Genomic DNA, 25,905 nt, shown 5'->3' with positions numbered 1-25,905 from the left:
TCACACCAGCCTTGCAAAGGATGAGGGACAATGGGTTTAAGCCAACCTGTACCTCGCACTGTTTGCCTGACTCATGTGTTGCCTTCCTTTGTACTGCTTTTCTCATCTGTGATGTGACATCTGATGAAAAAGGTTTTCTGATTATCTTCAAGCCACAGATTCACTGCAGAAGCAAAGCCTGCAGGTCACTTTAAAGGGTTATCTGGTACGTTTTATTTTGCCAAGAATTTTATCAGCCTATCCATATAATGCTTCTACCCTGTCCAACGGCTCTAGATAGATAGCACATGAATAAGGTCAAAGAGACAACTCCAGGACTAGAGAGACAGTACTATCCTCAGGGCCAGCCCCAAGTGTGACTGTGACCTGAGCGAATTTTGGCCTCCACGCTCTGCATCTTTGCCACGTTTTCCCTACCATGCACCCCATCACCACTCTCCCCATGTGACCACATCTGTAGACTACAAAAGGCGGGTGCAGGGAGGCTGTACAGCTTTGGAAGCAGACCTAGTTCTACTACTGTTAGCAGTGTGATCTCAGTCGAGCTACTCAGCTTCTATGTGCCTCAGTGACCCAATCTGTAAAATTAAAAGATGAGTGTTGAGAAAATTAACATGCCAAAAGCACCAGAGTACCCAGCTCTGTATATTTTTGGCACTAATCCTTCTCCTTCTTGTCCTTCCCCTACAACCAAATGCCCATGCCCTTGGTTCCCTAAGGACGCTGGCTAGCACAGAAGGAAGATGCTCACAATTCATTCTCACAAAGATGTTAACATTCAGTAACAGTTTTATGTTTCTCTTCCCAGTAATATATTTTTTAAAAGAGTTTCGTCATTTATTTGAGAGAGACAGAGAGCACGAGCAGGGGGGAGGAGCAGAGGGAGAGGGAGAAGCAGGCTCCCCGCCAAGCAGGGAGCCTGATGCAGGGCTCAATTCCAGGACCCTGAGATCATGACCTGAGCCAAAGGCAGACGCTTAACCGACTGAGCCACCCAGGCGCCCCCCTTCCTGGTGATATTTGTGTTCCAACCAGCAAGGTTGAATCCACAGCAAAGAACTCCTAGTTCAGGAATTGCCTGCTATGTGGTCATACTGGCTGAGGGTAAGAGAGACTTCCCTAACTACGGAACATCACACCATGCCAAGCCTACAGAAAAAGCAAACCAGGCTATTTGGGGATTGACCGTGATCTTACCCCCACTTGCACATGGTGCAACCATAGTTCATTTTAATAGAAGACGCTGACTGAGGAAAATCCACATATAACTTTGGAAGTGAAATCTTAGACAAAGCAAACCTTTATTGACTCCTGGAGATAGATCAAAAATTCATTAACTCGGAAAAGAATAAAAGCCTATTCATGCAGTTCTTGGGCCAGATTCACTTTAATGCTGACTTTAATCAATGCTGTGAAAGCCCAGCCTGCTCTCAGACAGATAGCTAACTAGCCTGCTTTCACAGCTCGTCTTCTCTCTGTCTGGAAAGCTCTTATCACCCCTTCTGCACCTGGCAAAATCCTATTCATCTTTGAAGGCCTCGCTCAAATGCCATATTCTCTGTAAAGCTTTTCAAAATCTTCATCCAACCTCCAGCAAAATTAGTCACACAATTCTTTCTCTCTTAGTGTTTTGTTCCTACCTTGAGATTAAGGCTTACCACAGTTTATTCACACATCATATTGTAGTAGTTACTGGTTTGTGCTGTCTCCCACACCAGACTGTGAGAAAATAGAGGGCTTTACTCATGTTTGTGTTCCTGGGATCATGTACTTAGCCTGGCATATAGTGGGCCCTCAGTAAATGATGGTAGAATTGACTCCATTAACTTTGGGGGAAAGTACTGAATCTCCTCAAGCCTCAGTTTCCTCCTTTATAAAAGGTGACCAAGATATCTACAACAAAAGGTCAGTGTTCAGAGTCTCTATGTCAGATGTGAAAAATTATCTTATACCCAACATCGATCCCTGTACTCACTAGGGATTAGCTCACTAGGAGTTGATTAAATTCATCCAATCAGTAAAAAATACTTAGATACTGTATCTCTAGTGCATCTCAGTAAACAAGATAGGAAATAACCCTGATCTCATGGAGTTTATATCTCATAAGGAGAAGACAACTGATGACTAGTAAACAAATATACCAGGAAATATTAGGGATAGATGTTTTGAAGAAAATTAAACAGGGTGTTAATACAGAAAGTTACTTAGGTAAGAGAGGTGGTAGGGAAAGCTTCTCAGAGAAGGTGATGTTTAGCTGGAATCCACATGAGCAAAGGAATCCTGTGAAGATCTAGAAGAGCACTCTGGGCTCTGCAATAGCAAGTGCAAAGGCCCTGAGGTAGGTACAAGATAGAAGTACTGAGGAGGAAAAGTGAGGTTATATGATGGGATCATTTTGATTTAAAGGAGGAGTAAAAGAGATGCAGTTAGAGAGGTAGGCAAGGGGTGGATCATTTGGATACTTAACAGACTATGACAAAGAATTCACATTTTATTCAAAATGCAATGAAAAAAAACTTAGAGGTTCTTTTTTTTTTAATTTTATTTATTTATTTGACAGAGAGAGAGCGCAAGCAGGGGGAGCAGCAGGCAGAGGAAGAGGGAGAAGCAGGCTTCCTGCCGAGCAGGGAGCCCAATGTGGGGCTCGATCCCAGGACCCCAGGATCATGACCCGAGCCAAAAGCAGTTGTTTAACCAAATGAGCCACCCTGGCACCCAAACATTTAGAGGTTCTTAATCAGGGTAGTGACATGAAGTTATTTACGTTTTTAAAAGTTTACTGTAATAACTGTGTAGAGAATGCGTTGCAGGGGCAAGAAATGGAAGCAGGGAGACCTGTTACTCTTACATGTAGTAGTCTAGAAAGCAGATCCTGACTTGACCTTGGTTAATGAAAGCGAAGATGGAGAGGAGAGGATCTGAATATGTTTCAGAGATAGAGCCAAGAGGACTCAGGGATGGAAAATGAGGGAAAGTGAGGAACAAAGCACGATGCAGAGATTTTGACTTAAGCTTCTGGGGGAGATTGAAAGTACATAAAATATTTTAGAACTATTAGTAGTAGGTATATTTTCCCTAGTTCTCTTGCTAAATACAAATAAAATCTCTGGACATTACTTATAAATCAAATATAAGAAGATTGAAATGTAGAGAGAATGAGGCAACCTCAGATCAACTAGGGAGATTGGGACCCAAAGAACACAGTGGTGAATACCCTGGGCTTTCTTTTTGCCTCATATATCTCAAACATGTTGCTGAAAAGATCAGCAACCCAGAAACACCAATAGGCACAGACCAAAATAAGGCCCCAAAAGTTTGCCAAGGACCAGGAAAGGAGCAGCCAAACAAGGGAGAAACTTCTAGATAATAGCAGTTTTGCTCCAGACAAATACCACAAAAAAAATCTATGGCTCCACTCTCATCCATACCAGCAAAAGCCAAGTAGGGAGCCTAGGCTCCCACCCTCATGAGGCTGTAATGAGGAGCTCCAACACTGAAGGGGGCTGATATGACAGAAGGACAAATAGGGAGCCAGGAATTTCATCCCCACTGCCCAGTAACAAGCATGCCAACCCCTCATAATGTCAATGGACACCACAGAGCAACTGAACTTCTACCTCTACCCAGCAATAATGAGGTGCCCACTCCCCTTCCCAGATGGAATGGTGTCAAAGGAGACTTAATGAAGAATCAGGACTTTGATCTCCATTCAGCAATAAGGAGACTGCCCCAGGGCACTTGGGTGGCTCAGTCAGTTGAGCTTACAACTCTTGATTTCAGCTCAGGTCATGATCTCAGGGTCATGGGATCAAGCCCCATGTCAGGCTCCATGCTCAGTGGGGAATCTGCTTGAGATTCTCTCTCCCTCTGCCCCTCCCCACCCCACGCATGCTCTCTAAAATAAATGAATAAATCTTTAAAAAAGAGAGAGACTGCCCCTACCACAGTGTCACCACATGAGGAAACGACACTCCCATCTCCACCCATCAGTAATGAGGAATCCCCACCCTCACCCAGGTGTCAACAGAGGCTGAGTGGAGAACCCAGAATTCTACCTCCACCTGCTAGTAACAGGGTGGTGGTGCCCCCCACCCACATCCCTGCCAGAGAAGTGCCAGATTAAATCGGTTTTAAAAATAAGGTTTAAATAAGACCCAGACTTTCATACATAATATGAATATCCCCAGGTTTCAATTAAAAATCACTTGTTGCAAGTTGGTACAGCCACTTTGGAAAACAATGTGGAGGTTCCTCAAAAATTTAAAAATAGAGCTACCCTATGACCCAGCCATTGCACTACTGGGTATTTACCCCAAAGACACAGGTGTAGTGAAAAGAAGGGCCATACGCACCCCAATGTTCATAGCAGCAATGTCCGCAATAGCCAAACTGTGGAAAGAGCCGAGATGCCCTTCAACAGATGAATGGATAAAGAAGATGTGGTCCATATATACAATGGAATATTACTCAGCCATCAGAAAGGATGAATACCCAATTTTTACATCAACATGGATGGGACTGGAGGAGATTATGCTAAGTGAAATAAGTCAGGCAGAGAAAGTCAATTATATGGTTTCACTTATTTGTGGAACATAAGGAATAACATGGAGGACATTAGGAGAAGGAAGGGGAAAATGGGGGGGGGGAATTGGAGGGAGAGATGAACCATGAGAGACTATGGACTCTGAGAAACAAACAGGGTTTTAGAGGGGATGGGGGAGGGGGGATTGGTTAGCCCGGTGATGGCTATTAAGGAGGGCACGTACTGCATGGAGCACTGGGTGTTATACGAAAACAATGGATCGTGGATCACCACATCAAAAACCAATGACTATGTAGTAACTATGGTTACTAACATAATAAAATTTTAAAAATAAATAATAATAAATAAATAAAATAAAAAATAAAAATCACTTGTTATACAAAGAAAAAGGAAGTGCTCAAACTGAATGAAAAAAAAGGACTAAATGCCAACACCAAAATGACAAAGATGTTGGAATGATCTGACAAAGATTTTCAAGCAGCCATGATTAAATGCTTCAATAAGCAATTAAAACATGCTTAAAACAAATAAAAATTAAGAAACAGAAGATGTAAAGAAGTGGAAATGGAATGTGAGAACTGAAAAATATATTAACTGGAATAAAAATCTCAGTAGATGGGCTCAAGAGCAAGGGGAAACATAGGGGAGAAACAATGAACTGAAAGAACATTAGAAACTACAGAATAAAGGAATTAATAGATTAGAAACCTTGAAAGCGGCCAAAGAATAACGACAACTTACCTACAGGAAAATTACAATGACAGTGGAATTCTCATAATAAACCATGGAGACCAAAAAGAAGGGACACAACACTTTTTAGTTCTGAAAGAAAGAACTACCAACCAAGAATCTAATAGACTCACTGGATTCCAGTAAAAATACCTTTCAGGAATGAAGTGGAGATCAAAAAATTCTCACATGAAGGAAAACTGAGGTCTTACCAGGAGACCTGTCCAAAAGAATGGCTAAAGAAAGTTCTCTAAACAGAAAGAAAACAATAGGCTTTCCTACATTATTTTCTTACATTTTTCCTATATAACATTATTTCGTACAACAGGCTTTCTAAATTATGTTTGAAGGTTGAAGCAGAAATTATAACATTGTCCGATATGGTTCTAATATATGTAGAGAAAATATATAAGACTTTCAAATATGGGAGGATAAAGGGACGTAAAGGGAGAAAGATTTCTATATTTAACTCAAACTGGTAACATGACAATACAAAGAGACTGCAATAAGTTATGTATATATAATGCAATACTTAAAGCAAGCAATAAAAATGCTATATTAAAACATATACTTTAAAAAACATATAGAGATAAACCAAAATGGAATTTTAAAATATGTTCCAGTAACACACAAGAAGGCAAGAAAAAGAAAACAGAAATGAAAACCAGTAAGAAAACAAAAAATAAAATGGCAAACTTATATTCTAATATATCAATAATTACATTAAATATAAATGGCCTAAATATACAAATTAAAAGACAGAGATAAGCAGATTGGATTACAAAACGACCAAACTATAGCCTGTCTACAAGAAACTTACTTCAAATATAATGATACAAGAAGTTTGAAAGTAAAAGGATAGGAAAAGGCATATCACACAAACATTAATCAAAGGAAAGCAACCAAAGGAGTACTTATATTAAGTAACAAAGAAAATCACTAGAAACAAGGAGATTACATAATGACAAAAGGATCAATCCCCCAAGAAGACATAGCAATCCTAAATGTATATGTTCCAAACAGCACAGCTGCAAAGTATGTGAAGCAAAAACTGATAGAATCAAAATAAGAAATAGATAAATCTGCAATTATAGTTGGAGACTTCAACATTCCTCTCTCAACAATTGATAGAGCAACTAGACAAAACAGCAGATATAGAAGAACTCAACACCATCAACCAACAGGTTGAGCATTCATAAAATACAAATTATTTTAATTTTCACAAGAATACATAGCTTTTTCAAGTGCCCACAAATCATTTACCATATGCTGGGCCATAAAACAAACCTCAAGAAATTTAAAATAATTGAAATTATTTTAAGGATAATAAGAGAATACTACAAATAACTCTACACAAACAAATCTAACAACCTGGAAGAAATGGATCAAAACACAAACCACCATTATCATTCAATATGAAATAGATAATTTGAATAGTTCTATAGTTTGAAGGAAATTTAATTTGTTATCTAAAAACTCCCAAGAAATAAATATACAGACCCAGACTGTTTTACTGGATAATCTGATCTAATGTTTAAGGAAGAATCAGCAACAATTCTTTTTTTTTTTTTTTAAGATTTTATTTATTTATTTGAGAGAGAGAGAATGAGAGAGAGAGCACATGAGAGGGGGGAGGGCCAGAGGGAGAAGCAGACTCCCTGCCGAGCAGGGAGCCCGATGCGGGACTCGATCCAGGGACTCCAGGATCATGACCTGAGCTGAAGGCAGTCGCTTAACCAACTGAGCCACCCAGGCGCCCAAATCAGCACCAATTCTACATAATCCCTTCCAAAAAAGGTAAGAGGAGAGAACATTTCCCAATTTGTTTTATGAAATTAGTATTACCCTAGTTCCAAAAACCAGACAAAGACAGTACAAAGACAGACCAGATATTCCTCCTGAATATAAATGTAAAAAATCTTAACAAAATATTAGCAAATGGAATTCAGCATGCTATAAAAAGAATTCTATACCATGAATGGGCTTTATTCCAGGGATGCAAGCCTAGTTCAATATTTGAAAAATAATCCATGTAATCCACCACATAAAAAGGCTAATGGGAAAAAATTACATGATCTTATTAATCGGTACAGAAAAGGCATTTGAAAAAATTTAACACCCATTCTTGATTAAAAAAAAAAAAAAAAAAACTTTCAGGGGCACCTGGGTGGTGCAGTTGGTTAAGCCTCTGACTCTTGGTTTCAGCTCAGATGTGATCTTGGGGTCATGAGACTGAGCCCACCACCCCGCCCTGTTGGGCTCCACACTCAGCGTGGAGTGTGCTTGAGATTCTCTCTCCCTCTCCCTCTGCCGCTTGTGCTCTCTCTCTCTATAATAAGTAAATCTTTAAAAAACTAAAATTAAAAAAAATATAGAAATAGAGGATAGAGGGGACTTTCCTCAGCTTGATAAAGAGTATGTACAAACAAACAAAAAAACACACCTAGCATTATACCTAATGATGAAAGACTGAATGCTTTCCCCCTAAAATCAGGATCAAGGCAGAAAGTTCCCTTTACCACTCTTATTCAGCATAATTCGAGACGATCTGACCAGTGCAATTAGCCAGTGAAATTTTCACAAAAACTTACTCAAGATGGATCATAGTCCTACACGTAGAACACAAAACTTCTAAAACTGAAATGCAAAGAGAAAAAAGGGAGAAAAAGACAAAACAGAATATTCCAGAACTGTGGGACAATTACAAAAGGTGTAATATATATGTAACAGGAATACCAGAGGAGCAGAAATATTTGAAGCAATAATGACTGAGAATTTCCCAAAATTTATGATAGACACCTACCCTACCCTTTCCCTGGTCCAGAGCCTCTGAAGCGTTCTGGAATACATTCCAGAATACATTCCGATTAGTTTGCTAGGGCTACCATAACAAAGTACCACAGACTACATGGCTTAAACAACAGAAATTTATTTTCTCACAATTCTGGAGGCTAGAAGTTGGAGATCAAGGTCTCAGTAGGGTTGATTTCTTCTGGAGGACTCTCCTTGGCTTGCAGAGAGCTGTTTCTTCCATGTGTCTTCATATGGTCTTCCCTCTGTGTGTCCTAATCTTTTTTCCATAAAGACAACAATCATATTGGTTTAGGGTCCAATGACCACATTTTAATTTACCTCTTTAAAGACCCTATCTCCAAAGACAGTCACATTTGGAGGTACTGGGGGTTAGGACTTCAACATATGAATTTTGGGAGAATGCAATTCAGCCATAACACCTTCTTTATATTCCTTCATGCAAATTCTTTCTATAACTCCGTCCTTCATCTTTCCAAAATTTGTTGATATCTCATTTCCTAAAGCCCTGTTGCCTTTCTTTTTGCTGTTTATGACTTATTCATTTGTAATCCTTTACTACTATCTTAGTAGGATCTGAGAAGAGAGGGGAAGAAAAATGAATGTGCTTAAGCCACATCTTTATCCAGAAGTCCCCACCTCCCTTTAATTACCACCTCTGAGAAGTCGTCTTGCTGGTATCAGACCACAGCAATCTCTCCTTCCTCTTAACTCCTAATTTAATACAAAACTGTCATATGTTTCACTGTTATTAACCTTGTGAGTCCACATCTAGGTTTTAAGCTTCTTAAAGCAATTAAGGCTTTTTATAGTTCTACTCTACCCACTGAAAATCCGGCACAGAGATTAAGTGTTCACTATTTGCTTGATTAAAAAAAATAAGATTAATTTTATGAATTTAAAATACGACCCTATTCCTATGACTCCAATTCAATGTTTTACTATTGTTTTAGCATAGTAAATCAATGAACACATTACATCATGGATTTCACGATGCACTACCCTATTATACATGCCAGATTATGGGAGAGGGAAGTAAAAGATTTCACATCCAAGTCCCAAAACAAAAAGCACACTGCCATCTCCTGGATCAAAGTTAATAATGCAGCTCTTTAAAAAATGACAATAATACAGCTCCAGCTAAGAGCAGATCTACAAAAAGTAATTATACATGAAAATGAGGCTCTGCTTTCCTTCTAACAAACATTATGGGCAATGTCATTAAAATCAATATTGATTGGGTGCCTGGGTGGCTCAGTCAGCCACCTGCCTTCGGCTCAGGTCATGATCCCAGGGTCCTGGGATCAAGCCCTCGTTAGGCTCCCTACTCAGTGGGGAGTCTGCTTCTCCCTCTCCCTCTGCCTCTCCCCCTGGCTCGTACTCTCTCTCTCTCAAATAAACAAAATCTTTTTTAAAAAATCAATATTGATCACTATAGTAATGAAAATCTTAGTCCTAAATTCAGATCATTTACAGCTAGTTAAGTTGACCTGTTAACATGATCTTCCAAGTTCATCTAAAGAGCCTCATTCCCTTGTATCATTTATTCTTTTCCTGAATTTCTACCAAGTCTGGATTCAAAATGCTCTTGTGGTTGATGATGCCATGTGTTCAGGGAGTAACAGCTTTGTTCTGCTTTGCTCTATCAAAAGCAATGACAAATCAAGTGAGATGAAAAAAGGGATGGCAAACGCACTGTAGCCTGACTTTGAAACATTTCAGACTGCAAAGGCTCAAGCTTACTTGACAGACTATACACTCAATTTGAACATTCTGACTTACTCTGGTTACCCAAATCAGGCTTTCTTGGATGCAAAAGAAGGTAAAAAGGGTGAGTAAAAAGGGCTAAGTCAAATCCTAGGTACCCAATGTAAGACATGAAACTAAAAAAAAAAAAAGAAAGTAAACCCAACAGGCAACATTCACGGGAATCACAAGCATTCTAGGCATCCTGTGTGTACTGGAATTTTTTATTCCTTTGGGAAGGTTCTCCTACTGCTCTGAGAAAGACAGTTGGTGTTTTGGTCAAGCACATCTAAGGTTAGGTGCATACGCACTCTTCCTGGGAAGTCCTGAAAGCAGGCGTGGTCCAAGTGCAGGGGCAGAGGCTGCAGCCTGAGAGGCTGAGCCTGCAAACATAAAAGCCACCTGAGAGGAGGGAACCTGTGCGGAGACTATTAGAGGAGGGTACATGGTCTTGGCTTCACCTGGCTTAGGCCAGCTGGGAGAGAATTCTGGATTGAGGAAGGGCATTATGCAAGGAAGCATGGCCTCCAGGAGCAGGCATGCCTGCTTTAACGTTCTCACTCCTGTAATGCTGTGATGGCATCCTCAAGCATTCGGTGAAGTCTTGTTAAACTTTGCCCTCTAGTACCACCTGTGTTTGGGAGGCTAACAGAGAGGTCTATGCCCACACTTGGGGTTGAGCAGGCTTTGGGAGGAGCAGAAGCCAGAAGCAGCTACGAAGGCCATGGCAGGAAAGGCTGCAGCAGCTGTGCACAAGAAGAGCCGAGGAGAAGTGGACAGTATGGATTTGCGCAGGTGTGCACACTCCCTGGGGTGGGGGCTGCTGGGAACGAATGGAAGATGATGCCTTCCGGGGACACAAGTAGGCTCAGGCTATGTTTGGGGGAAATCAAAGAAATGGATGACCCACTAGAGCTGGAGCCCTTGGAGATATCGTGGTGACAGGTACAGAAATCTATCTGAATCTGGATTCTGCAATTTGAGGGCTTCAAATGGTCTTGCTATTTGGTTTGCAATAGGGCTGAAGGCAGATGGCAGCCACTTAGAGCATCCTACTGAACCTTACCTTCCATTAACCTCAATCAAGTTATTACTGGGGTAACAGAGTACCTAATATTGAACTGACTCGGGAGAACGCTCACCCTGGGGACCCATTATATTTACATCAAGGTTGTGAGCCCAGGACTTCAGTGTGTCCAGGCCCCAGGCTGTGAGACATGTGCCTTCCTCTTCTCCTCCATTTCCCTAGTTAGATCACTCTTCACTTCCGGATTACTTGGAACTCCACCCAGGCTTTGGCATCCCAAACCTGCCTTTGGATTCCTTCAGCATCCTCTCCAAGGCCTGAGGGTAGTATGGATTTTATCAGATAAAATCATCTCTAATAAGGGACCAATTAGCTCTTTCAAATGATAATGTCTGGGCCAAAGTAAAACTGTGTCTCCACGAGGTCCAGAATAGGTTTCTCAGGCACTGCAGCAAGCCAGTGGGGAGATGTATTTGGCAAAAGGGGTTGTCTGGTGCCTGTTGGTGGCCGTCTAATCCAGGCCCAGGGCTGAGGACTTGATCAAGGCTATACTCAAGCAGAGTTTGTACCGCTGTATAATACTGCCCTGGGTCTCAAATTATAGGCTCCCGGGGCTAAAATCAGGTCAGTAGCAACTTCAGCTAGAGAAAAAGAGTGGCACATCACTTTATTGCTAGGCAATAAATGGATGAGTCCTTCCCTTTGGTCCTCTTGCCATCCTAATAAGCTAATTTCTGCCCAATGAGCAGTGACTAATCACAAAGAATTCAAGGATGTTTAGCACTCACAAAAGGCTTGATACAAAGTGTAGAAAAGAGGATTGAACCTGGTATAATCTTCAGGATATTGAACAAATGACCACAAAACTATGACAACTTCTCAACTTGGCTTTCTCCTGTGGCAAATGCACCACTTTACCATAACCCAGAATCTGCCTTGACTTCATTGTGATTATAGTTTTTGCTCTGATGTTATAGAACATGCATATCCCAGTGAGAAATAAATACTCAAATCACCATATATTATTTACTTAAATGGACTCCTTAAAGCAAAACCCGAAAGAATTTATTGATGGAAAATGGGAGGCAAGGAAATTAGAAGAGAAACAGACCCGAGTATTATATAAAGACCTTTAGCCATTTGCCACATGCACACACACACACACACATGCACACGCATGCATGCACACCCACACACACCTCCCCCTTTACTGTCCCAAGGAAGGACAGACATTTCTACACACTCCTTTCTGACTGCATTTGTGACATCTCTTCCTTTCAAAGTCCAGTCTGTTATTTTAGATCCAGGTCCCGTGCACTGGAGTACTGAAGGGAAGAATACCCGCCCCCACACCCTCCTAGTCAAAAGAAAGACTTTGTGACACTCTAGAAAATGAGATTCTGCTTGTTATAGGAAGATGGAGCTTCTGATGTGGCATAGCTGGGCACTGAGTCTGATGGGTGCTCCCTGGCTGGACATTTGCCCAGGGACTTCACAGAACTCCCTGCAGCATGACCATACCCAGGAATGCCAGACAACTATGGCCAGGACAGTGAATCCAATGGCCCATAACAGGGGCTAAATAAACACTAACATCCTTTACTGTGTGCCAACTACCCAAGCCAACCCCATGGTGCCCAGCACAGAGGAGGTCTGCAGGACCTATGTGTTAGTCAAGAGAATGAACTGAAGAACTCATGCAGGACCAGACTTAACAAACTGTTGGCCACACTCCATTCTTGCACCCTATCCTCCTCCCACTTTCCAATACTGGACAACACCATCAAAGGCTAGACCTTCACTTTTGCTAGAAGTGCTAGGAGACTTCTATAGACACTGAAGAGTCAACGTCTTGCTAAGAAATTAAAACTCACTCTGATTTGGATTCCTATCAGCATGCTGTCTGTCATGTTTGTGCTATTTTCTGAAGCTACAGTGGGTGGCAGTGATACCAAAGAAAGGCCGGCTGCCAGCCGGCTTCTCTAGCCACCCTACTTTTGTGTTATCGTGAAGATTGCTTGGCCGTGATAAAGTGTAGAAGGAAGTGTACGAGTGTCTTAAGTCAGACTGCCAGCTTCGCAGAACCTCCTCCTTCTGAGCCCATCTCTAGGACTGAGATAATACGTGCAAAGCCCCTGGTACAGTGCCTAACAAGAGTGCATATAAATGGTGGCTAATATTATCACTAAGCCTGTTGGAACTGTGAAGACCAATACAAGAGAGTTCCACATGAGAAACAAAATTCTTATTCCCTTTCCACACTCATTTAAAATTCAAAGAACAGGGGCGCCTGGGTGGCTCAGTTGGTTAAGCGACTGCCTTCGGCTCAGGTCATGATCCTGGAGTCCCGGGATCGAGTCCCGCATCGGGCTCCCTGCTCGGCGGGGAGTCTGCTTCTCCCTCTCCCACTCCCCGTTTGTGTTCCCTCTCTCGCTGTATCTTTCTCTGTCAAATAAATAAATGGAATCTTTAAAAAAAAAAAAAAAGAGCAGTACCTTTAAAAAAATAAAAAATAAAAAAAAAAATAAAATTCAAAGAACATTGGAGCAGGGGTGCAGAGCTCTCTGAACATAATCCTATGAAATAGAATTAAAATCATCCCCATTGATGATGAAAAGGTCTTTAATGTTCAGGCAAGTGCTTTGAGCCAAAGTTAAAAGGCTATTCACCTGATCTCATTCCACAGTGCTTCAATTCATTCATTCATTCAGCAAATATTTAATAACTTCGTATTATGTGCCAAGTAATGTGCTTTGGAAGCCATCCCCTGAAAGCACATTGCATGTCTATAATCCCACTGACAGGCAGACTGAATCTACTTCCCATGGAGTCCACACTCAATGGTTTGTAGCACTAAAAGTTGAGTCATAATATCATTACTGGCTTCCACGAGAGGGGACCTGATAGAAATTTCTAGAACCACCACCAAATTTTGAGTTATATCACTATTCTCATGACTTTGGGCAAGTAATTTAGCCTAAGAGCCTACATATAGTTTCTACATATAGGTTTCTAACCTACATATAGTTTCAAGGGTCACAGAGGATCAACGGAACGTCAAGAAGACTCTGCTGCACCACAGCATGTTGTGATAGTAGAAGTGGTATCTTCTATTATGGCCCTGATTCTTTGGGACAGAACTCCACAGATGTATTCTAGATGGTATTGCAAATTCCATTCTGGTACCTGATCAGTAGAATGACTGTGAGTCATCTACCCTTGTGTGTTTCTACCACTCTGGCTACAAGATGGCCATCTTAAAAATTCTCCTTTTGTAAGATCGAATTAATGTAGATTCACTTGTGACTGGTGTTGGTGGACAAGACGGCAACAGCTGTCTGGAGCTTTACTCACCTCTCATTCAGTGAATGTTCACTGAGTGCCTACTCTGTGCTCTGCTCCATGCAAAGCGATCTCCATCCTGAGGGAGGAAGCAAGCTTGTGTAGCGAGACACTAATTACTAAAAGAGAGCCAGACCAGGTCAGAGAAGCATTTGATATACTTCAGTAAACTCACTGGCAGCTGAGAATCTTTTATCATTGATGACATTTTTGCAGATTTTTTACTATTTCTGTCTCTACCCAACCTTTATTAATCTTCTCGTTTTACCCTGTTCATCTGCCCCACACCACCCAAAGGACACCCTAGTTTTATGAAACTACTTTTCCCCCCACGAGCGGCCTCGGGGTCATCATCAATGTGTTCATCAGCTTGGGTGATTTTAAATGTCAGTCAGTAAGGCAAGGAGTAAGGAGTAGATTAAAACCGAACTCAGACATTTCTTCCTCATTTATGCTATTCCCTGAAGAGATAATAAGCCAAAGGAAGGATTCTAATGAGGCCTAAATGTATAGTTTTATCCATGTCGATTGCATGACTATCTGCTTCCTTTGATTTTTCTCTCTGACCCCTCAGGCTGGTATTTCAGAAGCATGAAGTTTAAATGCTATAGTCATCAGAGAAAATACAGAAGCTTCCCGGAGACACACCAGCTGACAACGCTACTGCTTACTGTTCTCCCCAAGCTATCCCTGGAGGGAACAGGACTGGGCCTTTCTGTGCCATTGGGGACCTGTCATAGCGGCTTCCATTCTGCCACGTGGTTGTCCATCTGCAAGCCCCTGGCAGCTAAGACGCTGTCACCCTTCTTCCACCTAACCAGACCCTCCGGGCCCTGCCAAGCTGCTCAGACCCCACCTCCGCCACACAGTCTTCCCTGCCTATCCCTGTACCTCCAGCTCCAGAACCATCAGTCCTGTCCCTCCACTGCGTCTTTCATCACACACAGCCCCACTTGCTCTGCAGCCAGCAACAAGGCTCCGGTCCCTGCAAGGGCACAGTACTGAATCCGTGAGCCACAGGGAATCCACTGTCCTTCCTCCCACATTTGACTGGCTGCTTGCAATCAGAGAGGTCACAGAAACTGAAGGAATATCTTCTTCGATATCCTACCCACAGCCCTGTGTCCTGGGAGAGACACAGAAACCGAGCCCTCTGCACCGCCACCTACCCTCCCCTCCAGGGCTGCATCCAGTGAGACACCAGGGCAGGGCTGCACACACCCACAAGCTTTACTGTGTTGTTGGCAGGGTGTGTGTGTGTGTCTTTTGGTCTTGCTGTTATTAAATATGGATACTCTAAAAGAAATACAGATGAATAACACTTACTGAATAAAATTTCCCAGAGGTCTTTTTCAAACTCCACAGTAAGCATCAGCTACTGAAGGTTTCCAGACACTTGAGGTGCTCCTACTTTAGGAGCAGCGATTTTCAGAAGAGGGATGGAGAATTCCGACCCCTCGCTAGCAGGTTAGAATCAGGAGTGTGCATGGCCTGCTATATAAACGTAAAAGAAGTGATCCATCTTGTTAAAAGTCTGGCTAGACAGGCTGCTGTTAGGGCTAATTTAAAGTGAGGCTTTCCATCCTCATGCCTCAGGGGGAAATAATTGAATTTTTAAACTTATATATAATTCAAAACAATCATGTTAAAAAGGATTGCTAATCAAGTCCTTTTGTTGCCCCAAATTATTAACCTACACCATGTACAGCTTCATTTTATTTTCTCCTTTTCAAGCAATTACTCTGAAAAAGTTGTGAATAGTGTAATTCACCAGTGAATTAGAAATTTTGCTCTATTTTTTAATGCCACCTACTTTATAACTCACTTCAGGAAAACAAGTCAATCTCTCACATCTTTTCCAAAAAGCAAAAGCTCCTGAAAGTCAACTTGCCACACCATTTCAGATTTTTAAAAGCATGAAAACAAGTTTTATTTACCTACCTATGTAAAGATTAGCCATCGCAAAGTATCTGCCATCCAAGCCACATTAGTAGCAGCCCCAAAAGAAAGGAGATGGTATACAATAACCTAAATCCATAGTTTCTTCATGGAGTTGTTTCATTATCACTGAATCTTACTAAGGAGAAACCCACTGCTTAGCAAATGGTGTGACACATCTGAGGCTCCCTAGAACCAGCATTTGTGTGATTGGAGGGTCCTGCGTTAAACAATCACAGTGAGAGAAGAAACGCACCAATAATAGTAATAACATATAGATCAATCATCAATAAAGATTAACTCAGCCTCTGTCTTAAACAAGGCCAATGCTAGCACCAACAGCCTACAAGCCAACATCGGGACCTTCATTTAGCTTAAAATCTAGTACAGAGTCAGGATATGCTTGCATGAAAAATTAGTAAAAAATGAAAGGAAAATGTAGTCAATCAACTCAGCCTCTCCCCCACTTGCTACCTCCCATGATGTATGGACTTGCTTACAACCCCCACGGCAAATCAAGGTGCTAATGACCATGTCCCATGAGTCTTCCGCTATGCTGATCCTTCTCTGTCTGGACACATTTCTTCCCATTTGTGCACCCTGACCATTGTTCTCTTCTCTCAGCTCTATCACCCTCCGCCTCCTCCTGCCCCTCCCACCTCGTATGATTCAGAGCTGCCCCCACCGTGCCCCCTTGATGCCCTCTCCAAGCCTCTCCCAGGGCACCCATAACACTATACTGTAGCTGCTACTTAATGACTCCCTAGCTACACTGGGACTTACCTGAGGGTAGAAGCTCTGTCTCGTTTTCCCTGGTGCTTAGTCCCCTGTGTCACCCTCTGTCGTCTCTATTTCAGTGAATGAAACTACCACCCTCTGGGAAAAAAATCTGGGCACGGTCTTTAATGCTTCCTCCTGCTTCTCAACTTATCTCTCACCCGAATATCCAGCCCACACAGGATCAAGAGGTTGCACAAATCAGGAAGCATTCACACTATATCCAGAAGTGCCATTCCCTAGACAGCATGAACAGGTGCTCTAAATGTGGTGGCCCTGAGTCCACTGCCAAGTCTTACCTATTCTACTTCCTAAATATTTCTCCATTCTTTTTACTTCTCTCCGTCCTTATGGCTAGTTCAGAATACTCTAGTTCAGAATACCATAATATCTTGCCTTAATTACCCAAAAAGTCTTCCAACAAGTGTCCCTGACTCCAGTGTCCCCATGTTACTGTTCTTCCTACAGCAGCCAAAGTAAACTATTCACAAAATACTAACCTGATGGTCAGTCCTCTCTATCAATCATCACTAGCTCCCCAGCTCCCTCATGCTGAAGTCCCAATGTCTCCTATGATCTTGGCCCTATTTTCTTCTCCAGCTTTTTCTTACCCCTGTCTAGCTCCCACTCCATCCTCCAAATTCATCTGTCAAATACGTCTTGTATTTTACATCTGCTATTTCCCGTGACCCCCTGGTATTACCTGTCATGGCATTTATCATACTGTTTATTTGCATCCCCCACGCCACTTTAAGCTTTGTGAAGGCAAAATCCATTTTTAGTGCCTGGCATTGTATGTGCACTCAATAAATACTTGTTAAACTAATGAATGAATGAGTTAATTAAACAAAAGTTTCATTAACATTAAATTTTTTAATGTCACCTTAAACAGAATTCTCTGATAAAGGCCAAACATTAAGAAATTGTAAAAAGGTAATCTGAGCTTTGGTACTGTGTTCAGAAATGCCTTCTGTTAACACAGATAACAGATCTATAGGTCAGAAGTAAAATCTTTCTCAAATGCATTGGCACAAATTACTGAAATAGTGAGGACTTGGGTATACTCTACCCATTCACTGAAATTAGTGCAAATAAAACAAAAGACTGGGAGGAAGCCAATAAATGATAGGCATGGTATTTCTGTCAATAATGCCAGATTAAGATTTAAATGATGCTCTCAAGTAAGAAGATACTTTTAACAATGAAGAACTACATTTTTAGAAAGAAATCACTTGGGAAAGTTCTGCTTTTGTGTCTTTATGTCAATTAATGATATTCCTATTATTAACAAAAATAACTTAGCACTACATGGCAGGCACTGTATTAAATGCTTATATGTATTAGCACATTTATCTTTCCAAGAATCTTTGAAGTAGGCACTTACTATTTTTCTAATTTTATGTAAGAGGAAACAGGCTTAAGGAAGTTGAGCAATGTGTCCAAAGTCACAAGCTAGTTAAGTGCAAACAGGTTGTCCACTCAGGTCATGTGACTATACAAAATGACCCTATTTACCACCGTGCTATTTTGCAGTAAGGTGACAATATGACATTCCCTAAAGACTATAATTTATTCCAACAACTTTAGGACAGGAGAGTAACTGCAGTAATAATAACAACAGTAACTTAGTAAGTACTTACTATGTATCTGGGTGCTGTTACAAACACAAACGTGTCCATTCCTTTAATCCTAGCAGTCGTCCAATGAGGTAAAAACTATCAGTATGCCCACCCACAGCTTAGGAAACCGAAGCACAGAAAAGTGATTAGTCCAAGGCCCTAAAGCCAGATGAAGCCAGAACTCAAATATGAGAAGTCTGATTCCAAAGCCTTTTGTCTTAACCACTACGTGAAATTGTCTCTGGAGGAAAACAGGTTAACATTAAAAAATAATAGTAATAATTAATGCAAATTCTAAAGTAAATCTTGGGATCTATACCTCTTCAGTCCAGTCTCTACAGAAGTAATGCAACATAAATAATAAATGTTGCAGCCTGGAGTAGTTCAAAGAGCTGTAGATTATAAGTAGAAGACAGCACATTCTGAACCTGTTCTGCTATTTTTTTAGCTCTGTAATCCTGGAGCCATTTGCTCTCTGAATCTCCTCTTATGTTAAAAAGGACAATCAGCTAGCAATAGATGAATGAATAACAAAGAGGTGGTACATATATATGGTGGAATACTACTCAGCCATCAAAAAGAATAGAATCTTGCCATTTGCCATGACATGGATGGAGCCAGAGAACATTGTGCTAATAAGCAAGTAAGTCAGAGAAAGACAAATGCCCTATGATCTCACTCATGCGTGGAATTTAAGAAACAAAATAAATGAGCAAAGGGGAAAGAGAGAGAGAGAAACCAAGAAGCAGACTCTTAATTATAGGGAACAAATTGACGGTTACCAGAGGGGAGGTGGGAGGATGCGGGGAATAGGTGAAGGGGATTAAGAGTACACTTCTCATGATGAACACTGAGTAATGTATGGAAGAGCTGAATCACTATATTGTACACTTGAAACTAATATAACGCTGTATGTTGACTATACTGGAATTAAAAAACAAAACAAAAAAAAATGGCAATCACACTACCTGCCCTACTTTGTAAGTTTCTTCTAAGGATCACATAAGAAAATATATGAAAGAACATTTTTGCCTTTGGAAGGTTTTTCTGTACATCAAAATCAACTTATAGGGGCACCTGGGTGGCTCAGTCATTAAGCGTCTACCTTCGGCTCAGGTCATGATCCCAGGGTCCTGGGATCGAGTCCCACATCAGGCTCCCTGCTCAGCGGGGGAGTCTGCTTCTCCCTCTCCCACTCGCCCTGCTTGTGTTCCCTCTCTCACTGTGTCTCTCTCTGTCAAATAAATCAATAAAATCATTTTGTTGTTGTCAAAAAAATCAACTTATATAATGATTTGAGAAAAATTCAAGTCATTCAAAATTCAATACTTATAGTTCACGTATAAGCTATACATAAAAGGCACAATTTCATTACCTTTTCATATGCCATAATACAATACATTTAGCAATGCATAACACTAACAACCTCTACCCTAAGTGCATTGTAAAATACTGAGGCTATACAAGTTATGATCATTTCAGTAATTTATACTGTGAACTGGGGAAATTATCTTTGTAAATAGATTTTGATTCTTACTCAAGCAATTTTAAGCATATGTATGATGCAACAAAAATAACTAACAGTACAAAAGTCTTAAATTGGACAGTCTTACTGATGCTGATAATAGCTAGAGGACAGTGACCTAATATTTTAACAACCTGGTAGCCTCTAAAATTAACTTGGTTGTAACAACATTTACAGTATGCCCAAAATTTGCTAGGGTGCTATTTTACATATTTGCTAAAGTTGGTCCCTATGGTAAAATTCAATTAAGTTGTATAAACATCAATTGAGCACCTAACTATGTGTAAAGAACTGTGCCAGGTACTATGCAAAACCAGGATGAGAATACTAAGCCCTGCTTTCAAAACTTACAGACACCACACTCATATGCAACACATATACACAAGCTATATGCTAATTACTACCGTAGACATTCCTAGTTTTTAGAATTCTTACACTTTGCTTTAGATTATTATCTGCCTTTAGATGACATATAATGTGGATATCATGAGGGAAAAAAACTGCAGCATGAAAATTTAAGGATGCTGTGACTCTTCAAGTAACCTACTGAAAGAGTCTAAAATCTCCTTTCGTTGTCAATACTAAAAATACACACCCTGTAAATAAATATTTCTATGTTAGTGAATTAGCACAATATTAAAACATTTATAAAGAAACTATCTACTTAACACACTCTATACAACGTATGCTAATGAAGCAAACTTGTCACGTGGCTACAAAAACTTATGAAAATATAAAAATATGTTAAAATTATGGGGCACTGAAGAATGCATCTAGATTTAGAATTTTAAACGACATAAAACACTGATCTTAACAAGTATAGGTCATTACATTTTTATTTTTGGAAAATGACTTATAAATAGTTCACCTGAGTACATTTCTCATTACTTAAGTCACAATTCACCATATAGTTAATTAACTTATGTCTAAAGATAATCTTTTCCTGTATGATTTCATTTTCTTAAGAAGCAAAATACTTTATTTTCAGTAAAAAAAATTTTACATATGAAAGTCAAAGACAATAATTTCAGTAAAAATGAAAATCAACCACCGTATCTTTTCTTGAGTTCTTCAACAGACTTATCCTTCAATCCTGATTTGTCTATGTGATTGAACAATATATGTGCAACTGAAAAAAGAGAAAAAATTCATTTTAATCTCCATTTTTTAAAAACTAAGTGAGACAAAAATTAAAGAGAGTAATCTGATAAAACTTTTTATATTTTAAAGCAATAACCATTAGGATTATTTATAAATTCTAATTCAGATATTTAAAAAGCTAATCTGAGAATATTATATAAGAATCTAATGTTTCTTACCAGAATATTTTCTAAAAAATTTCCCCTACTTTCTCAATAACATTAATCTTGCAGATTTAAAAACTTAACTCATTCCGTACTACCTTAAACATTTTGCCCTCTGTAACAAGTATCCTTTATTTACTTAATATTTCAATTAACTGTTTTTCAAACTGAAACCATTTTATAAGAAAATTTTTTATCTACTACTGTAAATTGAAACTTAGTAATAACATCTACAAAATATTAGCTATACATTTTTATAATATCCAATAAACTATGTAACTATTAAAAATTAAAACAAAACTTCTCTGTAAATCATATAAAAATCACCTTTCATACCACTGAATGGTCCACACTCAACACTGTGGAAAACTCCGTATAGTTCAAAATTAACACTGGCTACCGGTTGTTACTGATAAAAAAGGTAACAACAGCTAAGATTGATTGAATGCTTATTAGTTACACTCCAGGAACCATTCCAGGTGCTCCCTGTGTTTAGCTTAGCTGACAGTGGTGACCCAACCAAGACAGTAATGTTGGTAGGCCAGTCTAAAGAACCAACTCATATTCTTTGAGTATACTTGTACTTATCACATTACAGTAGCAAGAAATTCATGTACTCAATGCATTTACACTGACATGTTGTTATGCACTGTTCTACACCCTGAGACCTAGAGAACAAGGTATACAAAGTTCCTGCTCTCATGGAGCTTTCATTCTTTCAGGGAGAGAGAAATAATAAACAAATACATGAAATATTTTCAGCTAGTTACGTATTATGAAGAAAAATAAAGGAGGGGGTGCCTGGGTGGCTAGTTGGTTAAGCGACTGCCTTCAGCTCAGGTCATGATCCTGGAGTCCCAGGACTGAGTCCCGCATCGGGCTCCCTGCTCAGCAGGGGGTCTGCTTCTCCCTCTGCCCTCTTCCCTCTCGTGCTCTCTGTCTCTCATTCTCTCTCTCTCAAATAAATAAATAAAATCTTTAAAAAAAAAGAAAAAAGAAAAAGAAAGGAGGGTAAGAAGCCAAAGGGTGATAAAGGGAAGCGGACAGTTGTTTTGAGTAGGTCTGTTAAGTAAATAGTGTCTCTGAGGTGGCAACTCTAAGGTGGAAACTGAATGAAGTCAAGAAGCAGGCAAGGGGAAGATATTCTAGGCTGTGGAAATGGCCAAATGCAAAGCACCTAAGGCCAAAATAAGTTTACCAGCTTGGTATATCAAAAAATATAAAGTCCGTGTGGTGGGGCAGAGTAATCAAAAAAAGTAGTAGAAGAGGTTAGAATAGTAGTAAGAGAAGCTAGTATTTTCCAGGGAACTTCAGGGACTGTTTTTGAGTAAAGATAAACAGAAACGTCTTTTAGCTTAAACCCTATTTAAAAATCTCATGTAAAATGATGTGTCCTCTTCTCTAAGTACAATGTAAAAAGTATTTTTCTTAGTGATTCAGACTCATTCAATGTCGCTGCTAGAAACATAAAGAAACAAGAAAAAGAGCCCGAGGTATGTTTAGTCCAGGAGATATGTGAAAATGGTACCCAGAGTTTCTGCAATTTTTAAAACTAAAAACCTGGTACTCTTGTGTTCTAATAATTTTTCCTTTTCCTAAAACTAGAGTAAAGCCCAAAACTCTGAAGTAACTGAAGTTCCTGAATAATTTGATTTTATTTAAGGTTTCCCTAAACTGGCACTTCATGGGAAAAACTGAGATGCAGAAATAGATAAGGAAGAGAATTCTGCAAGCTCATCACCTGCCAATTGTCCCCCTGACTCTACAATCCAGCTGCACCATACTTCTTTTAATTTTCTGAAGGCAATTTCCTCTTTCCTGCCTCAGAACTTTTGCATACATCATTACCCGGGTCTAAAACTCCTCCCCACCCCTTTCATCTAACTGACTCCTGCATGTCTCTGAGGAGTCACGTTCAATCACACACACACAAGGAAACGGGCTCTCACAGAATGGGGTGGACCTCCCCTGCACCCATACCCAGTGACATGCGTCTGTGGTAGGTACCCTTTACGTGTCCCACCACAGCAAGCTCTCAACCGTTACACTTTCATGCATTTTCAAGTACAAGAGTCCAGACTATAAAGCCTAACTTTAAATCCTGGGTCTGGCTTCCTACCTAGGTGACCTTGGTCAGGCTCCTTACCTCTCTATGCCTCAGTTTCTGCGTTTGTAAAAGGGAAATGATAATCACACGTAAACCTCATAATGCTGTTGTCAGGATTAAAAGATCTGATTTTACTTAACTGTAATTAAATTTAACTTGTGATTAATTTAAATTTAATTGTATGTATCTTAGAGTAAATATTCAATAAATGTCCACTATTTTTGTTGACTAAATAAAGGAACGTCAGAATAAAGAGATCTGGAAAAGCTTTCTTCACAGACTTACTTTTTTTCTCAGGTTCTGACATAAACATCACTGCCATATCAAACCTTTTTAGTTCAGAAAGTTTTTGTAAGATTTCAAAGATGAGTGATGGTTCTTCTTTCCTGAAACAATCCAAATATAAAACAAATGATCAGTTAAAAGTAGCTCATGTAATTGTTTTTCTAATACAATATTTCCAATTATATATAAATAAGGTCATTTATCTTTTTTCCCTGGATGTGATCTACATTTTAAGTGTCCAAATGAAGAGATTTATCAAGTCAATTGAAGAAATTATAATTTTCTTAATTTTTTTAAATTTATTTTTTAATTAAAATTCAATTAACATATAGTGTATTAATAGTTTCAGAGGTAGAGTTCAGTGATTCATCAGTTGCATATAACACCCAGTGCTCATTACATCCCATAGCACAGACTTAATTAATCTGCTATCACATTTGTCACTTCGACACCTCCCTTTCATTAAAAAAAGTTTTAAAGACCTTTTTCCTCCTACCTAATCATTTCCCTTTTTATTGCTTGCACTTGTCATCTCTTCACAACTTATACTAGAGAGCTAATTTTGCTTTACAGAAGGTAGTAATATGACATCAAGGAGAATGACTTCCCAAATCACCAGAAATAGCATAACATTACAATATGCAGGTATAATGAAAAAAATTCCACTTACTCAATATAAAAGTCATGCAGAATTTTAATGATTTGGTTGAATACATCTGGATCTAGATTTTTCTGAAACAACTTAGGATACATGGATGGCTCAATTTGCTTGGAAAAGATATAAAGAGTTAGAAAATTACATCATGACAACATTCACACATCACAAATTATGTATATAACAACTGCATAGGTGAATATAGGGAAGAGTAACCGTTATGCACTAGTCCTTACTGAATAATGATGGGGTCACAGTGCAATGTAACTGTGACAGAAGAATGGAAGTCAGAGTAACTCAAGGCAGAGAAAAATCTCATGAACAGAGAGATGTTCCCTGAGACAGGAACTTGAGAGAGCGCTCAAGGAGCAATAAAAATAACTAGATAGTTTAAAAAACAGAATGACATGAGATAATGTACTTAGAAGTAATTGGATACTAGAAAATTGTACGGGATTATTACTATAATCACACTTGAAAAAGACAATGCTAAAATCCATTATTTGGTAAATTTCGTAAGATCTGGTCTTTTTTCTCGGAGCAAATAAGAGCTCATTTTCAGGAGAATGATTGTCTAAATATTGCAAGCACAGTGCTTGGGGCACATGGAAGGCACTCAATGTATTTTAACTTCCTTCCCCATCTTGAAGAATGAAGAATTAAGTTTAAGTTATGATTTCTGAAATTAGAATAAGTTGTTTTAGACCACAGAACTTAACACAGACCTATTTCCAAAGGTTTCCTGGCTGCAAATATTTAAAACAGTCTGGCCGAGGTAATACATGCAGCAGGCAAGGAAGGGGTCTACAATCATATTATACAAAAAGCAGATACAGTGTTATTGCACAGTACTAGTGACAAAAGAAGTTCTTTGACCTTCTACTTAAATTAGAACTACTAGCTTCCTCTTTCTTACCTTCAAATACTGATACAACATATCCGGAGAATTTTTCAGTTGTCTGAAATCAGACTCAAGCTGGAATGAGTTTGCAGGAACTGGAGGGAGAACAGTTGTGACAAACTGAGCAGGCGTCTTGTCTATCTCTACAGAATTCTTCTCACTGAAAGACTGACATACATCCTGTTTCAAGTTGACTGGAGGTCTGAAATATTTCAGAGGCATCAGTCAAACAATTAGAAAAGAACCAGAGATAGTTACAGCTTATATAAGGAAACATCAATGGTGATTTTTCAATTTCTGACTTTATTAATATAGTATTGTTAACTATTTATATTCTACATGTAGCAAATTCTCTCAGCTGATAAAAATATACCTATATTTTTGCCAAGACAGATTATGCTTTTGCCAATTTTCACATGCTGGCTATGTAATGACTATTCTCATCTGTTGGGCTAATGTAGCCTGGCCACCTTTTGAAGCACACCATTTCTATATACTGCATTACTACATCCTATCACACATACTCACAACTCAGCCTTTCAGAAATCTGAATTATCACCATTTCAAGAGAGATAGCCCTAGACACGAAGAAATGC

General features: G+C 39.6%; 1 protein-coding gene across 2 annotated transcripts in view; it reads right to left on the bottom strand.

Moving 5' to 3' along the window:
• Positions 1-20,885: 20,885 nt before the first annotated feature.
• Positions 20,886-25,905, bottom strand: part of RPAP3 (RNA polymerase II associated protein 3) — a 39,619-nt gene continuing 34,599 nt past the window's right edge. For both annotated transcript variants that reach the window (XM_021704800.2, XM_044914871.1), the window contains 4 exons: positions 25,325-25,511; positions 24,424-24,521; positions 23,754-23,854; positions 20,886-21,186 (listed from right to left, as the gene is read on the bottom strand). In XM_021704800.2, the coding sequence (XP_021560475.1) occupies positions 21,101-21,186; positions 23,754-23,854; positions 24,424-24,521; positions 25,325-25,511 (472 nt within the window). In that variant the 3' untranslated portion in view covers positions 20,886-21,100. The remainder of the gene's footprint in view (positions 21,187-23,753; positions 23,855-24,423; positions 24,522-25,324; positions 25,512-25,905) is intronic.

This window comes from Neomonachus schauinslandi, chromosome 5, assembly GCF_002201575.2.
Source record: "Neomonachus schauinslandi chromosome 5, ASM220157v2, whole genome shotgun sequence".
Taxonomy (NCBI): domain Eukaryota; kingdom Metazoa; phylum Chordata; class Mammalia; order Carnivora; family Phocidae; genus Neomonachus; species Neomonachus schauinslandi.
This window is presented reverse-complemented; position numbering and strand designations above follow the sequence as displayed.